This window comes from Gekko japonicus, unplaced genomic scaffold, assembly GCF_001447785.1.
Source record: "Gekko japonicus isolate JY-2015 unplaced genomic scaffold, Gekko_japonicus_V1.1 scaffold315, whole genome shotgun sequence".
NCBI lineage: Eukaryota > Metazoa > Chordata > Lepidosauria > Squamata > Gekkonidae > Gekko > Gekko japonicus.
Window position 1 is genome coordinate 128,117 of NW_015160844.1, and position 22,186 is coordinate 150,302.

At 41.6% G+C, this 22,186-nt stretch overlaps 1 protein-coding gene across 1 annotated transcript in view; it reads left to right on the forward strand.

The window, feature by feature from the left end:
• LYST (lysosomal trafficking regulator) overlaps positions 1-22,186 on the forward strand; it is a 143,177-nt gene that overhangs the window by 16,060 nt on the left and 104,931 nt on the right. The window contains exons 7-16 of the mRNA XM_015419814.1: positions 496-716; positions 1,511-1,577; positions 3,624-3,733; positions 6,928-7,351; positions 8,637-8,778; positions 10,268-10,441; positions 12,586-12,746; positions 16,421-16,611; positions 19,671-19,916; positions 20,331-20,504. Coding sequence (XP_015275300.1) covers positions 496-716; positions 1,511-1,577; positions 3,624-3,733; positions 6,928-7,351; positions 8,637-8,778; positions 10,268-10,441; positions 12,586-12,746; positions 16,421-16,611; positions 19,671-19,916; positions 20,331-20,504 — 1,910 coding nt within the window. The remainder of the gene's footprint in view (positions 1-495; positions 717-1,510; positions 1,578-3,623; positions 3,734-6,927; positions 7,352-8,636; positions 8,779-10,267; positions 10,442-12,585; positions 12,747-16,420; positions 16,612-19,670; positions 19,917-20,330; positions 20,505-22,186) is intronic.

Consider the following 22,186-nt stretch of genomic DNA (forward strand, 5'->3'; position numbering starts at 1 on the left):
GCTTCCCACTCTAGTTTTATAGCTGACACAGTTATTAGAGCTGCAAGGTTTGTTGTTATTAATGGCTATAGTGTTTGTTCTTTCAACATATCAAAGACAATAATTAGTTTCAACAATTCATTGTTTTTATCAAGGAATAGCATCCAAACCCTGCCTGTCTAAAATCACACACCATATGCCCTACTGGTCTCCCTGGCTCGTCGGGATACCTCCTATCCCTTTGCCCTTCCAAACCTGTCCCTTTTTTGTCTGTTGGTGGTTGACCATTAAACCTCTCAGGGTTTTTTCCCCTCTCACTTCAGCATTCCAGTCAGTCTTTCAAATCCAATTGTTCTGTTCTGAACAGGGAGAACAGAGGGCAGAATATTTTCCTGTCTATCATAAGCCATTTTTAGAATCTGGTCCACTGTTTTATTATAGATATAAGTAAGTTAGGAGGTAACTGAATAACTGGATTTTAGTAAGGTAACCTTGTGTCTTTTCTTCCATGAACAGACATTAAAACAGAAAAAGGGTCATATGGTTATTCCAGTTTTCGCAGTGACATAGCTGAAAACATCACCCAAGAAGAACTAATATACCCTGAAATCTGCATGTTGGAATTACAGTTACTCACTGTTGGCAGCCCAAGCCTAGATGTACTCACCCATGTCTTCCAGAGTTTCTTGAAAGTAGTCAGGCTGAAGGAAAAGAATGCAACATTACTTATGCAGCAGGTAAATAAAATTAAGGTGCCACCCTTAATTACGATTATCTTGATGTATGGTATGAATAAGCATACATTACAAGGAACTGATCATCAAGAACTTTCTAGAACACTGCTCTACGCATCTACAGATATCTTTACCTGAGCCTTTTTGCCAATGTGGGTGAAAAAGGTAGTGCTGGATAGCAGTGGGGGAAAGGGTTATGAGTAGTTTGGAACAACCTTTCAGTGAAGGGAGAGCCATAGGAGGGCTGTCAGTGCTTTCCTGATAGCTACCATTACCTCAACTCCTTCCCCCATTCCAAACCTAAACATATGTCTCTCAACCAACACCTTTCTCACTAAAGAAAGAATCAGAGACTGCTATTCTTAACTGGTCTCAAAACCAAACTTCTAGAATGCAGTGTGCAGAGACTAGCAATAAGTAGAATTGGATACATTTTTAATGGTAGTTATATTGTCATGACTCAGAGAAGCAAAGACCTATTTTCCAAGATCTGAAGGAAACAAATTCTGCTCATTATACACTCCCCCACTCCCACAGGGCCATTAGTCTATGTATGTTCTCACCATTTGGTGGGCTTCACCTGAAAGGGAAGGGCAAGGAGCTGGTAACTGCATTTGAGATGGCAGACAGAAGGAAGCAGGGGAAAGAAAAGCTGAGTAAAACATAGGAAAGGAAGGTGGAACTGGTTTACAGCCACCTCAGTGACAGACCATTTTTATAGTCATACTTTCCCAGCACATGGTGGGAATTATGGTTATTTGTTATGATTGCTCAGTAAATAGTCTTTATATTTTTAGGGAACTGTGAAGACTCTCTTGGGAGGATTCCACCAAATTTTGACACAGATAGATTGCAGCTTTCATGGTGAGTTCTTATTAACAGTAATGTCTACTTTTTTATGCATGCCAACATTTGGACAGTAACTGTAGCGCATATCTTCAGATTAATAACTTTATGAATATGTGCAGCTGGTGAGTTCTTTGGAAGTTCTGAAAAATCTTGCATAATCTAACGTAGTCAAGCATTTCTGACTGATTTTAGTGGAATGTGTTTTTGATTGAATTATGTGTGTTTGACTTGAGCGAATTATGCCTTCCATTTGCCTACATTTAAGTTTTGCTCTCATTTCTCACAGTATGCTCTGATACATATTGGGGGGAAAGTATATTTCTCCATATGTTGAGTTCAGTCAGTTTACAAGTCAGTTCTGTAAACTTTGAAAATATTACTGAGAATGTAAAGCGATGTATAGATTCATAGATCGCTTGTTTTAAAAAAATCCTTTTTCCTTTAAAAGAAAACAACAGCTGTGTAATCATGGTAGGGCAGTGTATTTGTGGTCCTACATCTACCCTGTGGTGGTTTGACAAGAAACCTAGGCTCTTTTTAGGAATAATTGATTCCATGCATTCTTGTTTAGGGTAACTCAAATGGAAATTATCAGCATTTCCAAGTAAATGGATTCTCTTCATATTGCATAACCCAGTGAATGATACATAGTTTCTTTGGTCACTGCTTGAATAATGAAGTGCAAGGATATGAATCTCATTACTATAAGTTTGCATTTTGGTATCCTTCCTTCCTTCAAACTTTGTTTGAGCTTTTACTCTACTGTCCTATGTTTTTTGACTGTGGGGTGGCCAAAGTGTTTGTGCTTTTCTCGCAGTGCATAAAACTAAGCAAGTCTTGGCCTTGTCTGTGTCTACCTTGGATCTTTGTTAGGATCCACTGTGGGTTTCCAAAAAAGGAAAAGTGGGATATATATATATATAGTGTGTGTGTGTGAGAGAGAGAAAGAAGTTAGATAGTAGTGAAAGTCTTTCAAAATTATGAGGTGGAAGAAAACATGTGTTTGATACCTGTGGTTAAACATTATAAAATTGTTCTTAGTAAAGCTGTAGTCCTGTGTCAGGGTTGTGCCCCTTCACTTTGTATGTGGCCAATCAAATAAAAATATTCTCTCATACAAATTACATCAAAATATATTCTCTTGACACAGGGCAAAAAAACTCTAGCCAACCATTTCCTTGATTTTTTTTTATGTTTAGTTATGCAGGCCCCCACCTACAGTCTGAAGTGGTGTAGAATGGACAATGAGGCCTATGTGTACAGTGTAGTGTATCTATTACTAAAGATCACCATAGTATTTTACTGTTGTGATCCATAACAAGATATGTGAAAACGAAGTTTGTAGATATGAGATTGTCTTTATACTGCCACCGTGCTCAGGCTTCATGTTCGAGCAAATTTGTTCCTAATACTGGAAATAGTACATGGCTTCTAAGCTATACTGACATTTCTAGTAATGCCAAAAGGAAGTTCAGAGACAGCGCATTCTGAGGCAGTTTCATAGAGTTCTGTAGAATTACTCTTGCTAAGTGACTTGTGTATTGCCTTCTGGTTCTTTAAAGGATTAAATCTCAAGCCCCTTTCTTACTTTTTGCTAATGCTCCAATGATTCAGTACAAATATTCTGTACCTTATTTTATCTGTGTGGGTGGGGGAACTTATATAGTAGTTAAAATGGAATATTCTGAACACAAGGTTTATAAAATACTATGGCTGTGTTGTTCCCAGTCAGTTAATCCACTGCTGTATTTTTTTGCTAAGTACTTCATTGCAGTAGGATAATATGATAATTGTCTGCAGTTCAAAATGCTTATATTCTGCAGGCAAATCAGAGTATTTTACTTTTTTCTTGCCTTCAGCACTTTTTGCTGCAACATAAGTTTTCCTGGCTTTTGGAAGAAACTTAGCCAGAAATACAGGGCCCGCTATCAGCCTGTGAGAGCAGTTTATAAGCTGTGCTGTGAGGCTGCAGATCAAAAGACCAATCTCAGTAGCTTTTTTTGGGCCATTGTTTGTTTGGTTAATACACATTAACTTACAGCAAATCATGTTTCTTCTCAGTGTGCCAGGAAGTATTGGTAGATCTGCTGGTATCTCTGATGAGCTCAAGAACATGTTCAGAAGAGCTAACCCTTCTCTTAAGAATCTTTTTAGAAAAATCCCCATCTACGGTAAGATTTGTATTGCATTCATACAAGGAAAATACTAAACTACTGATGTGAATATAGTAGCCATGGTACTATATGCATTTCAGAATGAAGTAGTCTGCTAATCTCTGTCCAGTTGTAAAACTGTTGTTGTTATGGTTACCTACCTCAAGGTGAGGCCTGGAGTTCTCCCAGAATTACAGTTGATCTACATATACTGCAGAGATCAATTCCCCTGGAGGAAATAGATGGGAAAGTTGTTGGCTGGTATCACCCTTTGAGTCTTCAGAATGGATTTTTCTAAACATTGAGAATACCCTGAAGAAGATTTCAAGAGGGTTTTTAAAAAGTTGAGTGGAATGTACTGGTTAGCAGCTAATTACATCAGAACAAATATTTAGGATAAACTGGTTACTGTGACGCATTCATACAGAACCCAATAAGTAAAGACTGCCTGCCTCTGAACTTGGAGGTTTCCTTTATGGTAGCCATTGATAGACCTATCCTCCATGAATCTATCTAATCCCCTTTTAATGCTGTCTGTTCCTGTGGCCACCACTACATCCTCTGGCAGTGAATTCCAAATCTTAATCACTCTCTGTGAAAAGTAGTATTTCCTTTTGTCTGTCCTGAACCTACTGCCCATCAGCTTAATTGGATGCCCTTGAGTTCTAGTATTTTAGGAGAGGGAGAAAAAATCTCATTGTCAACACTCTCTAACCCATGCCTAATTTTATAAAACTCTATCATGTCTTTCCATAGTCCCAGACTCTTCAGCCTTCAAGGCTTTTGCATCTAACAATGAAAACTGGGTTTAGGGAAATACATTGTAGGTTATAGTTCCTGGTTGAATTTTTAGTCACATGGCACCCTGATAAAATCCAGTAAAACATAAAGCAGCAGCAAGCACTGGAATGGTTCTGGCCTAAATCAGGGATCTAAAAAGTCTATTAAAATGAAAGACACTTCACTTTGTGTCCAGGGTCATAAAGTGAAATATTTCTCAGCTGTGTCTACTTTGGGATGTTACCAAAGATACAGCAGCATCCCCAAAAGATTTCTATGTACTCACAGACCTCATTTCTGCCCCAAGCAGGATCTGGAAAAGGGCAGTCTCCAGTTGAGTTATCATCAGGGGACTTTTTGTAGAAAAAGAGCTGCCGGAGCTCATTAGCATAACTCATTAGCATATGCCACACCCCTGACATCACCGGAAGTGTGTCATAAGGCCACACCCCCTGACATCAGCAGAACCTCTTGATGACTGTTTTTTGTTTCTTGTCCTTGGCCCTTTCGGTCTGTTGGTTATGGTCCAGCTCCCCCTCTTCCTGTCATATGACTCTGATATCACATCCCGGGATGCTCCTTTGTGAGCGACTGGCATTAAAGCTATGAGTGAGCAATTTGGCTACTGCATAAATTAGTTTGCTCTGGAGGCATCTTTCCTGAATTAAGAAAAAAATGTATGAGCTGGAGGCTAAAAAACTGTTAGCTGCCTTGCACTTAGAGGAAACACTGGACAAAACCCAGGTGCCCTCAGGAGGTCCACCAGCAGGGCCAAAACTCCAGGAGCCCTCCCACTCTTGTCCCCCAAGCACCAAGAATGCAGAGCATCACTGCACCAGACATAAGAACATAAGAGAAGCCATGTTGGATCAGGCCAGTGGCCCATCCAGTTCAACACTCTGTGTCACACATCAGCCAAAAATACCAGGTGCCCTCAGGAGGTCTGGCAGTGGGGCCAGAACACCAGAAGCCCTCCCACTGCCCCCCCAGCACCAAGAATACAGAGCATCACTTGCCCCACACTGAGAGTTCCTATCTATACCTTGTGGCTAAGAGCCACTGGTGGACTAGCAGCAGCACAGAAGGCCTGCCCCTAGCACTGCATCAGCCTACTATTGTAAGTTAAGCACAAATGGGAAACCATATACAAAAGATAAATACACTGTGTCACACATCAGTCAAAAATACCAGGTTCCCTCAGGAGGTCTGGCAGTGGGGCCAGAACACCAGAAGCCCTCCTACTGCTCCCCCCCAAGCACCAAGAATACAGAGCATCCCTTGCCCCAGACATAAGAACATAAGAGAAGCCAATGCTTCTAATCCCCTAGCACCAAGAATACAGAGCGCTGGGCTGGGTGGCTGTGCTTCCTGGGGCGCCGCGGTTCCCCGCAGCGCCAGGAAGCACAGTATGGGGGGGGCACACCTCAGCAGGGCCCGGGGAAGCAGAGGAGGAGGTAGGCAGACTTACCTTCCTTCTTCGGCATCCTCGTGGCACTGACTGAGGCCTGCTGGGAGCAGGGGGCAGGGCTTGGTCATGTAACCGACCCGCCCCCTGGGCTGCGCACTCCCAGAGCTGCATTCCGGAGAGCTCCAGCCCCATCCAACCCCTGGTTATCATGTAAGATAACATTATGCTGAAATGGTCTGCGAGTAATTTTGTGTGTATTTTATTGTGTGCTGCTTTGGGTGTCGTTTTCTTTGGATGTTGCATAGGACTCATAAGTTTTAAAAATGCTGGTGATTTGGTGATCGTGAACATCTTCCTCAAATGCATCTTGTTTTATCAAGAATGATACTGACAAATTGAAAGTAACTGAGGGAAAGCAGGATGATGAAAAGTCTTGAAGACAAATTCTGTAAAGGAAGTCAAAAGGGATTGAATATATGGAGAGATGATTAGTTGAGAGAAAAGAAGGCTCAGATGTATTGATGGTTTGCATTATGCTGGTAGAGTAACAAATGCTAAGATTAAAGTAAAAGAAGATAAAATGATGCTTTAAAAATTGGCAAAATCTTTGTAACTGTAAGAGCAGCTCACCAAAGCAGTAGAGAGAGGGTTGCAGTCAGCTACTTGATTGTTTTCAGGTAACAGTTATGTTCGAAATGATTTTAATATGGGATAATCCTGTCTTTGAGGAGGGAGTTGAGCTAGATGATTCACTGACTCCCTTCCAGTGTTGATCTGTAGTAAAGATATTTTTCACTCTGTTAAAATAGGGCAGAGAAACAGTTTTATGACCTTTTATGTAAATTGTTAAGCAATTAACCTTTAACTAAAGGTTACATGCAGTATTTTAGTAGCAGCGATTTAGCTCCAGTACATCAGCCTTAATGCTGAAGCGTTTTCAGAAGTGAGCACATGTCAGATAGGTCTTTAATTTGGTAAATTAGGTTATGTTGTAATGTCTTTTTTCTTTGGTTCGTTTTTTTAGGCCACGCTACTTAAAGGAATCCTGAAGATTTTGGATGCAAATACTGAGATGAGGCCTTTACAACAAATTTCATTTCCTTTGCATCAAATCCCCAATTTAGGTTGCAGCCCTTTGCAAAAGTCCACCCTCACTCTCAACAGCAAGACCACAAGTGTACTAAGAAGAGCAAAGTTTGCACAGACAAAAAAAGAACGAGATGGTGAGAGTTTACCTCACCATCTTCTTTCTTCCTGGCATGTTGCTCCAATCCATTTGCCATTGGTTGGGCAAAACTGTTGGCCTCATATGTCTGAAGGCTTTAGCATCTCGTTATGGTTTTATGTGGAATGTGTTCGGGAAGCACAGAGTTCCTCAGAGAAAGCAAAAAGGATAAAAAGGAGGAGCAGGTCACTCATTTCACATGATAGCAGTTTCGATGATACAGGTGAGTTCAGTTGTGAACTCTGTCTTGCAGTTCAATTGACTTCAATCTGTAAGAGTTCTGATATGCCTAAAATGCCCATTTATTAATGCTTGTTCTAATCGCCTATTGCTGCATGCTCAAAGAAAGTAAAATTATTCCAAATTTGTCAGCCGAAGCAGACAAAAAAAAATTGGGACTAGCATCTAAAGAGAAAGGTATGCAAATCACTAAACACAGGCATAACATCAGTCATGCATGGTGGTGCAGTAGCACTGCCAAATTTATAACATGCATCACCAGTGACAGCTGGCCCCACCCCTTATGCCACTCTTTTGTTTTTTGCTTTTTGCTACTGGAAGTGGGTGGATCAGGTAGAGAGTGGTGGATTTCCCATATCAAAAACAAAGGAATGTGTGTTACTTTAGTATTTCTATCTATCTGCTTCCCCCACAATTTGTGTCTAATCACTGCCCTGAGCCTCAAGGTTGTTTTTCATTGGTGGTAATCAAATCTGTAGTTGTGATCATTTGGCACCTCCACCCAAGAAACTGCATCCCTCTTTTTTGGTAAAGAAGTAAAAAATTGTTGGAGATAGGACATTCTGAGACTCCACCTCCCATTATATCAATTGATAATGAAGGCTTGGGGGGAAAGCCTGGATTTGTAATCTGACAAAACAACAACCCCCAAAACTAGAAGGTTAGGGAGATAGTAAATGAAGACTGGAAGAGGAGATTTAAAACAGGAGTTAATACTCGTGATATTCAAAAGAAACTGATCTCAAAATGGGGTGAACAATCCCACCCCATCTTCTGGGCTAGGAGAAGTAGGAAAAAGAAAAGGGACCAGATGAGAGTGTAGCGGAAGTAACAGTAGCCAGTGGGGAAATCCAGTTTTTAACACCAAAATCAGAATAACCAGGAGAGAATAATAAAAAAGCCTTATTTTGTCAAAGCAATAGCTTAATGAAGTATAAGAAATAGAAGGCCATACCTGTACATAGTCTCTGGCTGCTAGGCCTGCAGTTGCTTTGTCTGGCTGATACTAGCAGTTTTCCTCTGTTAGTCTCATTTTTGTTTACTAAAGTTGACTTGTTTGAGATACGTTTCCTTTTCTGAGAAATATAACATTGAATTTGAATGGGCATGTGTACAAATAGTGTACAAAGAATGTTTCAGACGTAACTAGGACTCTGGGTTTGTGTGTTTTTGGAGAGCTATATTTTCACACCCTGGAATGTAAAACAAATAAACCTGTTGCTATTCTGTGACCATGCACTTAATCTAATAAACATTCTATGTTCTAGAAGAAAACAAATCTGGAGCTGATTACCTCAGTTTGGGAGACAAACTTCTTGAAGATGGCTGCCTTCACATATTTTCATTGGGTTCCAAAGCACTGATGATACAAGTGTGGGCTAATGTGAACACAGGAGCTTTCATATTTCGGTACTGTAATTCATTCATTTTAAGGAAGAATAATGCATTTGAACACAAGGAGAAGCAGTGGCTGAGTGATAAAGCAGCTGTTTTGCAGGCACTAGGTATCCGTTAGTAGGTGATGCGAAAGATCTATACCTGAAAGCCTAAAGAGCCACTGCAAGTTAAAAGTACGCAATAGTGATCTTGAGAGATCAATGGTCTGACTCAAGGTAGCATCATGTGTTCATACCCCCTATTCCCTCTTTCAGTGGATGTGCTGTGTTGTCCAGTACAAGGAACGACCATTTCAGAGTTAGGATTATATTAGCAATGGGTCATGGAGTTCTTATGTGCTCTAAATGCTCTAAATTTATATGTATGCTCTAAATTTAGATTGCCTTCTTTCTATGCTGGGATCATAGAATGAGACTCAAGAATGGGTAGTCTGCTATCTCTTCACTGGATCAGTTTAAGTTGCTAAAAGAATGCTAGCTTTTGTGTTTCACAGAGCCCTGCTTTGTGCAGCTTGAACAGCTTAGTTCTCATGGACTCTTCCAAAGAACTCTACCATCATTTCCCACTAAGTGCTGTACTTGTGCTGGTGCTGGTACAGTTCTAGTAATTCACTTAAGTGTGAGGTGGAACAGAAATATGTGTGTTATAGAATCATAGAGTTGGAAGGGGCCATACAGACCATCTAGTCCAACCCCCTGCCCAATGCAGGACCAGGGTGGGGAAGGGGATAGAAGAGTACTCATGGAGATGTTTGTCAGTGTTATAGGGTTTCTTTATTATAAAACTCTATCTATTGGCAAAGGGCAAAGGGCTGTAATGTTAGTCAAAGCAGATCCTGATTGGCTAGTGATATCAGCATATAGCCTATTTGGGTTATATATACTATCTCTGATTGTCTGAGTCCACTCAAAATGGAACGAAGCAGCAAAAAATAAAGGATATCATCATGTTAATGGTTGCAAATGTTCACTACAGTTTTTGAGGCAAAAGATGAACTGGAAGAACATTTGTCACTGCTGAATATTCTCTTATGAGTGGGGAGGAAACTATATCCCTGTTCCTTGTTATTTTCAGTAAACAACAGCAGCTAAAACTAAGGGGGAGAGTTCCTCCAGCATGAGAGAAAGTTCAATGTTTCAAAAAGCTGTTTTTCCACCCAAGCAGATCAATGCAGTGGCTCAGTATTGCTATCGATTGAATTCTGGAATGGGTCATTTGAAAAAAATAAACTTCCTGAAAAATGGTTTTATTATGTGACATAGGGTAGGAGCTTTCTACCTTTGTGGAAACAAAAATACAGTTTTGTAATGTGTGGCTAGTTTTAAGTGGCAGCCATAAGGAATTCATACCCCACATAGGAATCTTAATTTATGTGCTAGGCCTTCAACTACTGGGGAACAAAACAAAAACAATTTCAGAGTAAGACTGTTTTAAGCCCCCCCCCCTTTTAAAGGAAAGTGATAACTTATTTCATTGGGGGTTTTCTCTTCGTTTTTCTTAGTATGTGTATGGACCCAAATGATGAAATGAAAGCAGGGCTGCTAGCACAAGATGAAACATCTGAGAACACTTTTCTTCTAGGCAAGTGGCAACATTTGGTTTTGACCTACTTAGAACAGCCAGAAAGCAAGAAGAATATCCATGGAACACTGTCTCTATGGATTTCTGGTCAGAGGTAATTTTTTCTGAAATAATACATTTATTATTTATTTAGAAAATATATGTGTAGTCTCTCTAGAGACCTGCTTGATGCGGCTTACAAGGTATACAGTACAGTAAAATCACAAAAAACACATACAATGATCAAATAAAAGAACAAGCTATAAAAAGTCAGGGACATAAAACAACATTCAGTAGCCTAAATTTATATTCATAAAACAATCCTCAGGCTAGAAGCTGACCATTAACCTCTTAGTTAATAGCTAAGAATGTTATAGTTTGGTGCCTAAAGGACAGTAAGGTGGGTGCCAGGCAAGCCTCACCAGGGGCAGGGGGGAGAAGGCATTACAAAGGTTAGGTGCAACCATTGCACCTAGTTTCTAGTCACCACCAGTCTCCCCTTTGCAGCCTCACCTTTATGCAGAGATTAGGGCTTTGGATGAAGATCTCAGCTGGTGGGCAGGACAGTACAGGAGCAGTTGTTTGTGTGCTCTGGCCCCAAGCAGTTTAAGGCCTTTAAGGTAAGAACCAGCTCTCTTAATTTTGCCTGGAAAACAGATGGACAACCTGTGCAGATCTTTCAGAACATGGGTAACTGGATTCCTGTACCAACCCCTGACAATAACCACATTTTGGACCATTTGACATCTGTGGAGTTTTCAAAGGTAGCCCCATGAAAATCACATTACAGTAATCTAATCTGGGTGTAATCAGTGCATGGATCACAGTAGCCAGGCTTCTGTTGGGTCTCCCCGTGCAGGAGCACATCCAGGCTGTGCTGAAAGCACTGTACTGGCTGCCTATAGCATACCAAATTCGCTTCAAGTTGCTGGTTCTCACCTTTTAAAGCCCTTTATGGTCAGGGGCCAACATACCTGAGGGACCACCTTTCCCCACATGTTCCCCAGAGAGCACTGTGTTCAGGGTCTCAAAACTGTCTGCCCCCCCCCCATTCCAAAGATGCCAGGCTGGCTACAACCAGGGCCGGGGTCTTCTCAGTGGTGGCTTCTTGCTGGTAGAACAAGCTCCCAGAAGACATTAGGGCCCTGCGGGACCTTTTACAGTTCTGCAGGGCCTGCAAGACGGAGGTCTTCCACCAGGCATTTGACCAAGGAGCTGCACCTAATAACTGGATATAGGCTTAAGACCCTGTGCCCTGGAACCACCAGTGGCAGCCTGTGCCTCACCGACATAAATTGACTGAGGTAATAGTTCTAACATCAATGCTGGATTTCCTACTGTAAGTGATTTGTTACTATGTTTCGCCATCGCTATGCAATAGTATACACTAGCACTTTATGAATGGTTTTATAAATGTTCTGTTTTATTTGTTTTAATTTTTATGTAAGCTACCCTGAGCCTGCTTTGGCAGGGAGGGTGGGGTATAAATCGAATAAATAAATAAATAAAGTCGTATTAGTGGAAGCTGATAAATGTTACTGTAATTCAAGAGGCTTTTAGAGGAAACCGTGTACTCTTTAAAGTGAGAGTTGAGAAGTGTTTACAATAAGATAACACAAAACATCTTTTCATAAATTCTGCTGTTTGAAATCTCTGTAATTTGTGCTCTTTAAGTAACTTCAGATTAATTATGAATGCCATGAATCTACATAAAATAGACAATGAGCATGACCAAAGGGCAAGTGGGTAGGAGGCATCAGAACAGGCATCAGAACAGGCATCAGTAAGGCATCAGAACATGGATAGTTTGTTACTTTTGCTTGAAGACTGTTAGCTTGAATGCTAACGTGTTGCTTCATCAATGCAGATGGAGCTTCTCCAATGGAATGGCTTTTCTGTCTGTAGACAAGGGGAGAGAGATTTTTGCCACTTACTGCCTTGCATATTTCCAGTTTGTTTCCTACATTGTGCCTTTGCATCCACTGACCTGCAAGAGCATAATTGGGGGGGGGCACAGAGGGCAGCAGTGAGTGGGGGGGGGGAACAGCTAGGGATGGGATATGTTGAAGTGGGACAAGAAAAGAATGGCAGTTTGGTCTTTTTGTTATTTAGGTGAGAGTCAGGAAGCGGACACAGTTTGAGATTACAAATCCAGATGAACATGGTTATTGATAAACTGTGGTTAATTGTGAGTGGGGATTATAAATTACAACTGTGGCTTTGCTCATTCAGTATCTTAAACTTTATCTTTTTTTGTAGAAAACCGGAAATTAGTTTAGATTATACACTCCCAAGGAAAACAAGTCTGTCATCTGACAGTAATAAGACCTTCTGTATGACTGGCCATTATGCATCATCCCAAAATGAATTATTGCGATTGCCTGGAAGATGGGACCTGGGAAATCTTCTTCTCTTTAATGGTATGTGTGTGAAAGAATTGCCTTAATACATGCTTAATTGTGTTGTCTTGAATTTAGCCACATAGACAGGAAATTATTAAAATCAGGATAGGTACATGATTATTAAGATGACACTGTGATGTTTCATTAAATAAAACTGCAGAATAGGGGCATTTAATTACAACAGATAAACTAAGGTTAAACACATAAAACTAGTCCTAGTAAACTTCTTTGATTAAAGGAATTTATAAAGGAGGGATGAAAGTTCTTTCAAAATGTTGTGAGTTAATTATCAGTAGCTTTGTGTTCTGTGGGTATCAGTGTGCATAACTTTTGTCAAAATTATAAAGGATGTAGGAACATGTGTGTATAATTCCTGATCTTTGTTGTAGGAAAATTTATGGTACCATGTTTAGACTAGTAAACTGTTCATAATCCGTTATTCTACAACTGTTTTGCAAAATTTTAGTGTATAGGTTGAAGATCTGAACAAAAACCCTGGGAGATGATCTTCAGTTCTGCTGTATTTGGCAGACATATCTTCAGTTTTGCTCTTTAAAGCAATTTGGACTGTTTACTTCTACTGTATTGAGGGAGACTTCATGTGTACTACTTTGACTCTTGAACAGCACCATTTTCTTCATGTGTCTATCTTTCAGGGAGCTATATAATATTAGCCAGAGGACTGTGGCCCTCAGCCATTGTAAAACTTTAACTTCTAAGACATATTTTTGAGCTTTACAGGCCATGGAATTTCCTATGGCTTTTATGTGTATGTGTCAATGACTTGTGCATTATATTATACAAATAGGGCCTGCAGAACTCATGGAGGGAATCCCCTCTTGCCTCCACTTGCTCACTAAGCCCACGTGGTCTTCTGGTAGTGGTGATTCGATCATTACAAATATAGAGAGTAGGGTCAATGACAGGCATTTTGACCTCATGGTGAGTTGCCAGCCTGGTGCGAAGGTTGCGGACATCATATGCTGCCTAGATCGTGTTACCGAAATGGGCCTGTTGATACAATGTTGAAAGAATATGTTATTGCCTTGCAATAGGTTGATGGAGGAGTCAGCAGTAGGGATGGGCACGAACTGGCTCACAAGTCAAAATCTGGCACAAACTTGGGCCAGTTTGGAGTCCACAAACCAAGGTTCGAGGAAGGTGCCTTCCCTGAACATTTACCGAACATTTGTCTGGTTTGGTTGTTCGGGCCATTTAAAGCTAACACCTGAGCAGCGCAGGTCCACAGCTGACCTGTTTGATTTAAATGGCTCTTAGCCATTTCACCAGTCGTTTTCACTTCCCCCCGTCTTCCAAGTGGGGGGGGGGGAGCAAAACAGAGCAGTGAAATAGCTGCCAGCCATTTCAGCCTAACAGCTGACAGGCACACCTGCCCCGCTGATAGGTAGAAATGGCTGCAAGCCATTTCACTGGTGGGTTTCACTTTTGATAGGTACCTCACCAAAGACTCCTGAGTAAACTTAGCAGTCATGGGATAAGAAGACAGGTTCTCTTATGGATTTAAAACTGGTTAAGTTAAAAGAAGCAAAGTGTAGGAATCAATGGACAGTTCTCTCAGTGGAGGGAAGTAAGCAGTGGGGTCCCACAAGGATCCGTATTGGGGCCAGAACTATTTAATTTATTCATAAATAATTTGGAACTGGGTGTGAGTAGTGTAGTAGCCACGTCTGCAGATGATGCAAAATTATTTAGGATCGTGAAAACCAAGACTGAAGAGCTCCAAGAGGACTTCCACAAACTGGGTGAGTGGTTGAAGTTTTATGTTAGGAAGTTTTATGTTAGGAAGTACAAGGTGATGTGTATTGGGACAAAAAAATCCCAACTTCAAGTATAGGCTAATGGGGAACTTACTGAGACGGAAAAAGATCTTGGGGTTGTAAAGAATAGCTCCATGAAAGCGTCAACCCAATGTGCTGCAATGGTGAAAAAGACAAACTTTATGTTAGGAATTATTATGAAAGAGATCGAGAGTAAAATGGTTGATATTTTAATGCTCCTATATGGACTTCTGGTATGGCCTCATTTGAAATACTGTGTACTGTTCTGGTCACCCTATCTCCAAAAGGACGTTGGAGAGCTGGAAAAAGTGCAGAGGAGGGCAACCAATATGATTAGGGGGTTGGAACCCCTTCCCTGTGAGGAAAGGCTGAAGAGTCTGGAACATTTCAGTTTAGAAACGAGATGACTAAGGGGGAACATGATAGCGGTTTGTAAAATTATGTATGGACTGGAAGGCGCTGTCAAAGAGACATTTCTCTCTCACTTTCTCCCCCCCCCCCAAATATTAGAACTCAAGGGCATCCAATGAAGATGGTGGGCAGTAGGTTTAGGATGAACAAAAGGAAATGCTACTTTACACATTAAAATATGGAACTCACTGCCAGAGGATGGCCACAGGAATAAAGAGCTTTAAAAGGGGATTGTACAGATTCATGTAGGATACATCTATCAATGCTACTAGCCATGGTGACTGAAGGGCATTCAGAGGCACTAATCCTCTGAATCCCAGAGCCAGGAGGCAACATCAGGGGAAGGCCATGTTGTTGGCTGTCCAGAGGAACTGGTTGGCCACTGTGTGAGACAGGATGCTGGACTAGATGAACCATTGGTCTGATCCAGGAGGGCTCTTCTTATGTTCTTAAGTCAGTGGCAGAGGCTTGTGTAGCTCCTGAGGTCCACCGCATCTGGCCTTGTGCAGCTCCCACTAATGGCTACCACTGCCCCACACAACTCCCGAAATCCCCTGCCAGCACAGCCAAGCCTGGTGCCAGTTTAGTGTAGTGGTTAAGAGCGGCGGACTCTATCTGGAAAATCAGGTTTGATTCCCCACTCCTCCACATGCAGCTAGCTGAGGGACCTTGGGACAGTCACAGTTCTCTCAAGAGCTCTCAAGAGCAGTTCTCTCAAAACTCTCTCAGCCCCACCTACACTCACAGGGTGTCTGTTGTGGGAAGTGGAAGGGAAGGAGATTGTAAGCTTCTCTGAGAGTCTGAGTGAAGGGCGGGGTATAAATCCAAGTTGTCTTCTTCTAGAGTCTGCCAGTACAGCCAGGCCTCATGCAGCTTCTAGGGGCCATCACTGGCAAGGTCAGGGCCAGCGTGATTCCTGGACTCTGTGGCTGGCACTGGACCTAGCGTAGCTCCTGGCCTCAGATACCACCTGGCCATGAATGTCTCCCTGGACCCTGCTGCAGGACAGATGGTGGGAAATTATTATTTTGAGGGGATTCAAACCTCTGAAATGTAATCTTTTAAAGGTTTTCACATTTTTCTGCAAACCTAGGGAGTACCCAAAATTTGCAGAAATATCTGTCTTTAGTCAGTGTGGGCCTGATCTATAAATTTAGCTTTCCGCAGATGAGCCCACATGTGGCTATTAGATCTATAGATTACATGAATGTAGATATAGTTGCTGCACCAACATCTATAGGGTATCATTTATATATTCATAAGATTTATAACCTACCCTTCTCTTGAAAAAGCCAGGGCAACCAAGTGTGAAAATCAGCCTTAGGTGATCTGTCTTAGATGTTCTATTGAATAACTAATAAAAAAAGAATAACTAATTGCCTGTTAATCTGTTAAGTGTTGCGCAGTTGTGATATATGGATTGTTTATTATGTAAGAAGCAACATATACCAAAAGAGTCAAAGTATGTTTTTGTTTTTATAGGTGCAAAAATTGGTCCAGAAGAAGCTTTTTATCTCTATGCTTGTGGACCAGACTTCATGTCTGTAATGCCTTGTAAATATGGCAAAATAATCACTGATTATTCCAAATACATAGATAAAGAGATTCTGCAATGTGAACAAATTAAAGAATTTTTAATGACAAAGAGAGAGGTGGACACAGGACCATTAATTGTAAGTATGTAATTTTAGTGTGTTATGGTTATTTTTAAGTGTATGTTTTACTCTGTAGCTACTTAGATTTCAGCCCTTTTTGAGCAAGGAAAGGTGAGGGCTAATTGAATGTGACATATATAGTAAACATATTTTTGTCTGTCACTCTGGGGTACTTTTTCCTTGCTGTGTCTGCTTGATTGCAATGATGTAGCATAAAAGAAAGGGAGTGAGAGACCACTTCAGAAAATGTGTTGGAGTGAAGCTGTGAACAGATTGACAGGAAGGGAAAATAAAGTGTCTGGTGGGATGGAGAGGGCTTAATGGAGCACGGTGATTTTAGAACAAAAATTACCTTTTGAAAGACATTGCTTTAATTCCATTTTCTTTTCAAGACTACATTTTACAACCAATATATTTGTGCTATATTTATCAATCACCCCACCCGATAGGTTTTAATTAACTTTTAGTACAATATTAAAAAACAGATGGTGAATAACCAATCCTTCTTCCAACTCCCAATGCCGACTACTTCCTGGAGACTGGCAACAATTGTTACCCAGGAAGAAATGGCTGGTTTGGAGGGTGGAGTCTATGGCATTTTAACTGTCTGAGGTCCCCCCCCTCCTCAAACCTCACCCTCTCCAGGCTCCACCCCTCAAATCTGCATGAATTTCCCAACCTGGAGTTGGCAACCCTATCTCCGTCCCAGCCAAGCATCAACCTGCCATTATTTGCCCCTTTGATTTCAGCTTTGCATCTCCTCCCCCTTCCCTCCTGGAGATCAGTTGTAATTCTGAGTGATTTCCACCCCTCTCCCGAGATTGGCAACAGTAGTTCCCCAGAAAGGAATGGCTGGTTGGGAGGGTGGAGTCTGTGGCATTGTACCTATCTGAGGTCCCACCCCTCCTCAAACCTCACCCTCTCCAGATTCCATCCCTCAAATCTCCAGGAATTTCTCACCTGGAGTTGGCAACCTTATCTCCTTCCCAGCCAATCATCAACCTACCTTTATTTTCTCCTCTCTCTTCAGCTTTCCATTTCCCACACACACACACCTGCAGCCTCTTCCGTGCTCTGAAGCCCTGACTGCCACAGAGTCCACCATTTTCTGTGCTCTTAAAGCTCTAAGTGTCACAGAATCCACCATTTTCTCCAAGGGATCTCTGCCATCTGGAGAGCAGTTTTAATTCTGAGTGATCTCCAGCCCTCACCTGGAGATTGGCAACAATGGTTTCCCAGGAGGAGAAGTAGTCTTTCTCTGCAATGGGGACCAAAGCAGCTTACATCATTCTCCTCTCCTCCTTTTGACTTGCACAACAACCCTGTGAGGTAGGTTAGGCTGAAAGTCTGCTACTTATCAAAAATCACCCACTCAGCTTCTACAGCAAGAACCTGGATCTAGCAGACCCTGTTCTGAAGCACTGACTGCTAAACCTAGGGCAGCCAACCTCCAGGTGGAGCCTGAAGATCACCAGGTATCACAACTGAACTCCAGACAAATCTCTCCCCTCCCTCCAGAGAAAATAACTGCTTTGGAAGGCACGCTGTATGGCATTCTGTTCAGCTGAGGCCTCTCCCCTCCCCAAACCCTGGTTTCCATAGACTACCAGGAAATCACCAGGAATCTCCCTACCTGGAGCTGGCAACTCTAGTCAAGACTGGCCCCAATGTGTTCCTCACAAAGGCCTGCAAAGGGTTTCCTTTGTCTGAACCAAGCTTGGTTGCCTACTTATGGCGAAACGGGCTCCAGTCTACAACTCAGCTGTTTGCCTCCCACCCTCGTCCCGTGGGCATATCTCACTCCTTAAATTCACTGCCACCACTCACGGAATCATCACTGCCTTTTTAGAGGGACAGTGAGACCCCTCTGGCCTAATCTTCCTATTTGGAGATGGAATCCCCAATCTTTGGGGGATCCTTGGAAAGTTGGCAACCCAAGGTTCTGGCCTTTCCTTGCTTCCCTGGGCTACCCCCTCCCCTTGGTAATCTGCAGAGCAGGGGAGACTATGTGGTCAGAGCACAACACAGATTATTAGCCCAAATTAAAGAATTTATTTAACTATTTACATAGTTATGGAGCATACACACACTGTAGGATTAAGCACACACTATGAACCAACAGGGCATAAATCAACAGAGGTTAAATGCAATCCTCTTTCCCTTCAGCCTACATACAGTACTCTCTACCTCTGGAGGTTGTGGGCTCACCTGTACTTCAGCCTCTCTCTCTTGCCCAAGAGAGCAGGGAAACTTCCATTTATTCCCCAATCTAGCCGACTATGGAGTGGCTGAACTTCTGCTGCTCCCAAGGACGAAGACTACCTTGGGACAGTCCCTGTTTTCCCGCTCATTTTCGCTTGGGGCAGCTGGAAACTGTAGGCCAGCAGATGAGGAAGCCCCATTCAACCCAGTGAGTGATACCCCTGCAGGCCCATCTCTGGAACTACAGCTCAATTAAATCTTATGGGGGAACATTTTAAAGAAATAACCACAGCCATCTTACAAACACAGGTAACTGCCATTTCGTGACACCTACCAACAGCCACTGAGGGGAAAGTTAGTCCCACACAGGAAAAGGGTCTTCGTCAAGAGAGAAAGCCATTTGCCAGTAATTCTGATGGCACAGTGGCTGAAGTGGGTGGGAAAGAGGAGCAGACCCAGCACCCGGCCAATGGCACGCGAGTACTCTTGAGTGGCGGCTGACGGGTCAATGGCTGAGGAAGTCCATAGAATCTTGCCACCTCAAAACAGGATTATTATATAGGAGAGATAATGTCTTGAAAAATCTTTTCCATTTATCCTAGTTCATTTTATCTCCCATTCTTAAGAATTTGTTTCTTCCCCACCCACCTCATCTCCTATAGGTTGTCTTCTCCTGCCCTATAATGATGTTTTGCAGTTATCCCCATGGCTGCTTATAACATTTAAAAAATAAACAGCTATTGTTTTATTGAATAACCTTGTAGAGGTGAAATGGTAGCACCGGTTGCATGTTATTGTACTTTAATAGGCGCTTCATACAAAAATTAGGATTAAGTATAAATGTAAATGCCTTAAGATATTGTCCTATCTTTTAGGAGAGTCTTGCTGCTGTTTATACCCCATGCAGCCCTGGGTATTACACAATCTATGAGCCGGTAATCAGACTTAAAGGTCAAGCAAAAATGATACCTTCCCAACGACCTTTCAGTTCAAAAGAAGTACACAGCAATTTGCCAGATCCTCATTATCTGAAAATGCTACAGCCAGCTGAATACAAAGGTCTTCAGGGTATACTGCATGAGATTGGTGGAACTGGGGCATTTGTCTTCCTTTTTGCCAGGGTAAGGTGTTGAGAATTTACTTTGCTTATTAGTAGTTTTGTTAATACAATCTGAATGTCTGTGTCTCATTCTTTGAAATGTTGAGAGGCAATAATATCAAAGAAATAGGTACAATAAACATAAAATTGGAGTAGGATGGAGGCCCAAAGGAGAGTTGCTATAATGTTGTCGCTAAGAGTCTGAGCTATAAAGTAGGAATCTTTTTAAATTTCTTAAATATTTACCAAGTTGTTATAACAACCTGAAGAGCTTTAGAAATGCTAATTATTGTGTCCAGTGCCTGGTCTCAATAAAGAGCTCTGCGTACACCATCCTTCCTTTCAGAGGAAATGGCTTTCAGTATTATGGTCAGCATTGTACTTGTTAACTCTTAGTACACTTTAATATTTAACTAATGGATTATCCTATATTTAGGTTGTAGAGATCAGCAACTGTGAAGAGACACAAGCTTTGGCTCTAAAAGTAATACTTGCCTTAACAAAACACAATCAACAGAGAATACATGAGTTAGTAAACTGCAACGATTACTCAATGATTCATCAGGTGTTGATAAAACCCAAGTGTATTGTTGGATTTCACATTTTGGAGGTAAGGGGCCACATGAAACTCATGTTTGCTGGCTAATCTTGGTAAGAGAATTAATTCACTTCTCAGAGTTATATGTTTCATTCTGAGGACCTGAGCAAGTTAACAGTAATTTTAAAACAAACGTAATCCAGTAAAACCAGCCTGCATCTTAGAGGGTGTAGGAGTTCTCAAATAGTTTGCCTCATAGTATCAATTAAGTTCTAAAGGTAAGCTTAAACTTAATTGTGTCCTGCCTTTTCTCCCTTAGACCAGATTTTTGATGCTGTCCTTGTAGATATAGATGTATCCTAAAATTGTCACCTGTTATCTAAAGTCATTTTTATCTTTTTGATGTTAAAGTTGTTTCTCTTCTCCATGGATTTTGTTTTCTAAAATTATTTATCCCATGCATTTTTAGTTAGTTTATTTGAAGATGTAGATCATTCAGCATTGTCAAGCAAAATGGAGTCACTATAATTGTTTTTATTATGTGACATCTACACAGGAATGATAAAAATGGGGCAGTGGGAGGGCTTCTTGGTGTTTGTGGGGGGCAGCAGTGGGAGGGCTTCTGGAGTTCTGGCCCTGCTGGTGGACCTTCTGATGGCACCTGAGTTTTGGCCACTGTGTGACATAGAGTGTCTGACTGGATGGGCTATTGGCCTGATCCAGCATGGCTTCTCTTATGTTCTTATGAAAAAAGGAAGGAGAATTTGTTTGGAAGAGAATAAGTCTTTGAATCCTGTTTTTCTTCCTAGCAAAAAAGTAACCCTCTTGGAAAAGTTATGTTTAATTTATAAAATAATCAATAACGATCCTTGGAAAAGTAAAATGGGAACCCTGGCTGTGATGTAGAAATTCTCAAATTAATACTTTTGCAGTACACTTAATTTACTACTGGTCAGTGTGCTATTAAACATGTAGGCCAAATCCCCACAGCCAAGCCAGGTGGTGCCATGAGGCTTTATCACCACTAAGTGTTTAGATTTGAGTCCAATAGCCCCTTAGAAACCAACAAGAGTTTTAGGGTATAAACCCCCCAAGGCTGAATAGGAACATAATAGTCTTATCTCACTACAGATGCTAATTTTCTGCCCCCCAGCATTTCCCCTCTGCTCTAATGATACCTTTGCATCCCTTACAAGCATTCTTTACAACATCCTTCCCACCTTGTGCCTAGAATAAAAGGACACAAGAGATCCATTCTACTCGTGTCTAGGAGTGTGCAAGAAAAAAAATATTGGTTGACTTCTGATTCAGGTACTTTTGACCCAAAAATATTCGGTATTCCTGAATAGCATTATCAGTATTGTGCTGGTATTCGGGTTAATACTTGGAAAACCTCAATATATCAGCTCCATTATACCATATGGGGACCACCATCCCCATAGGGTATAATTGAGAAGGAATTTAAAGTTTAAATCCCTGCTGGGTTGACTCGCCTCACACCACCTCTGCAGTGCAACTCATTGACTCAACCGGGCAAGCGTTTAAAGTTTAAATTCTTGCTGGGAGAGCTTCTCATCTGAGGTGATTTAAACAACCCCGCAGAAGAACCTGGTTCTGGGATCTGTGTGGGTGGGGATGGCTCTCCCTCCCCACCACACAGACCTGGTTGTGTGGCAGGGCTTCTTCTGTGGGGTGCAGAAAAATCTGGTGATGGGATCTGTGCAGGTGGGGAGGGCTCTCCCTTCCTGGCCGCA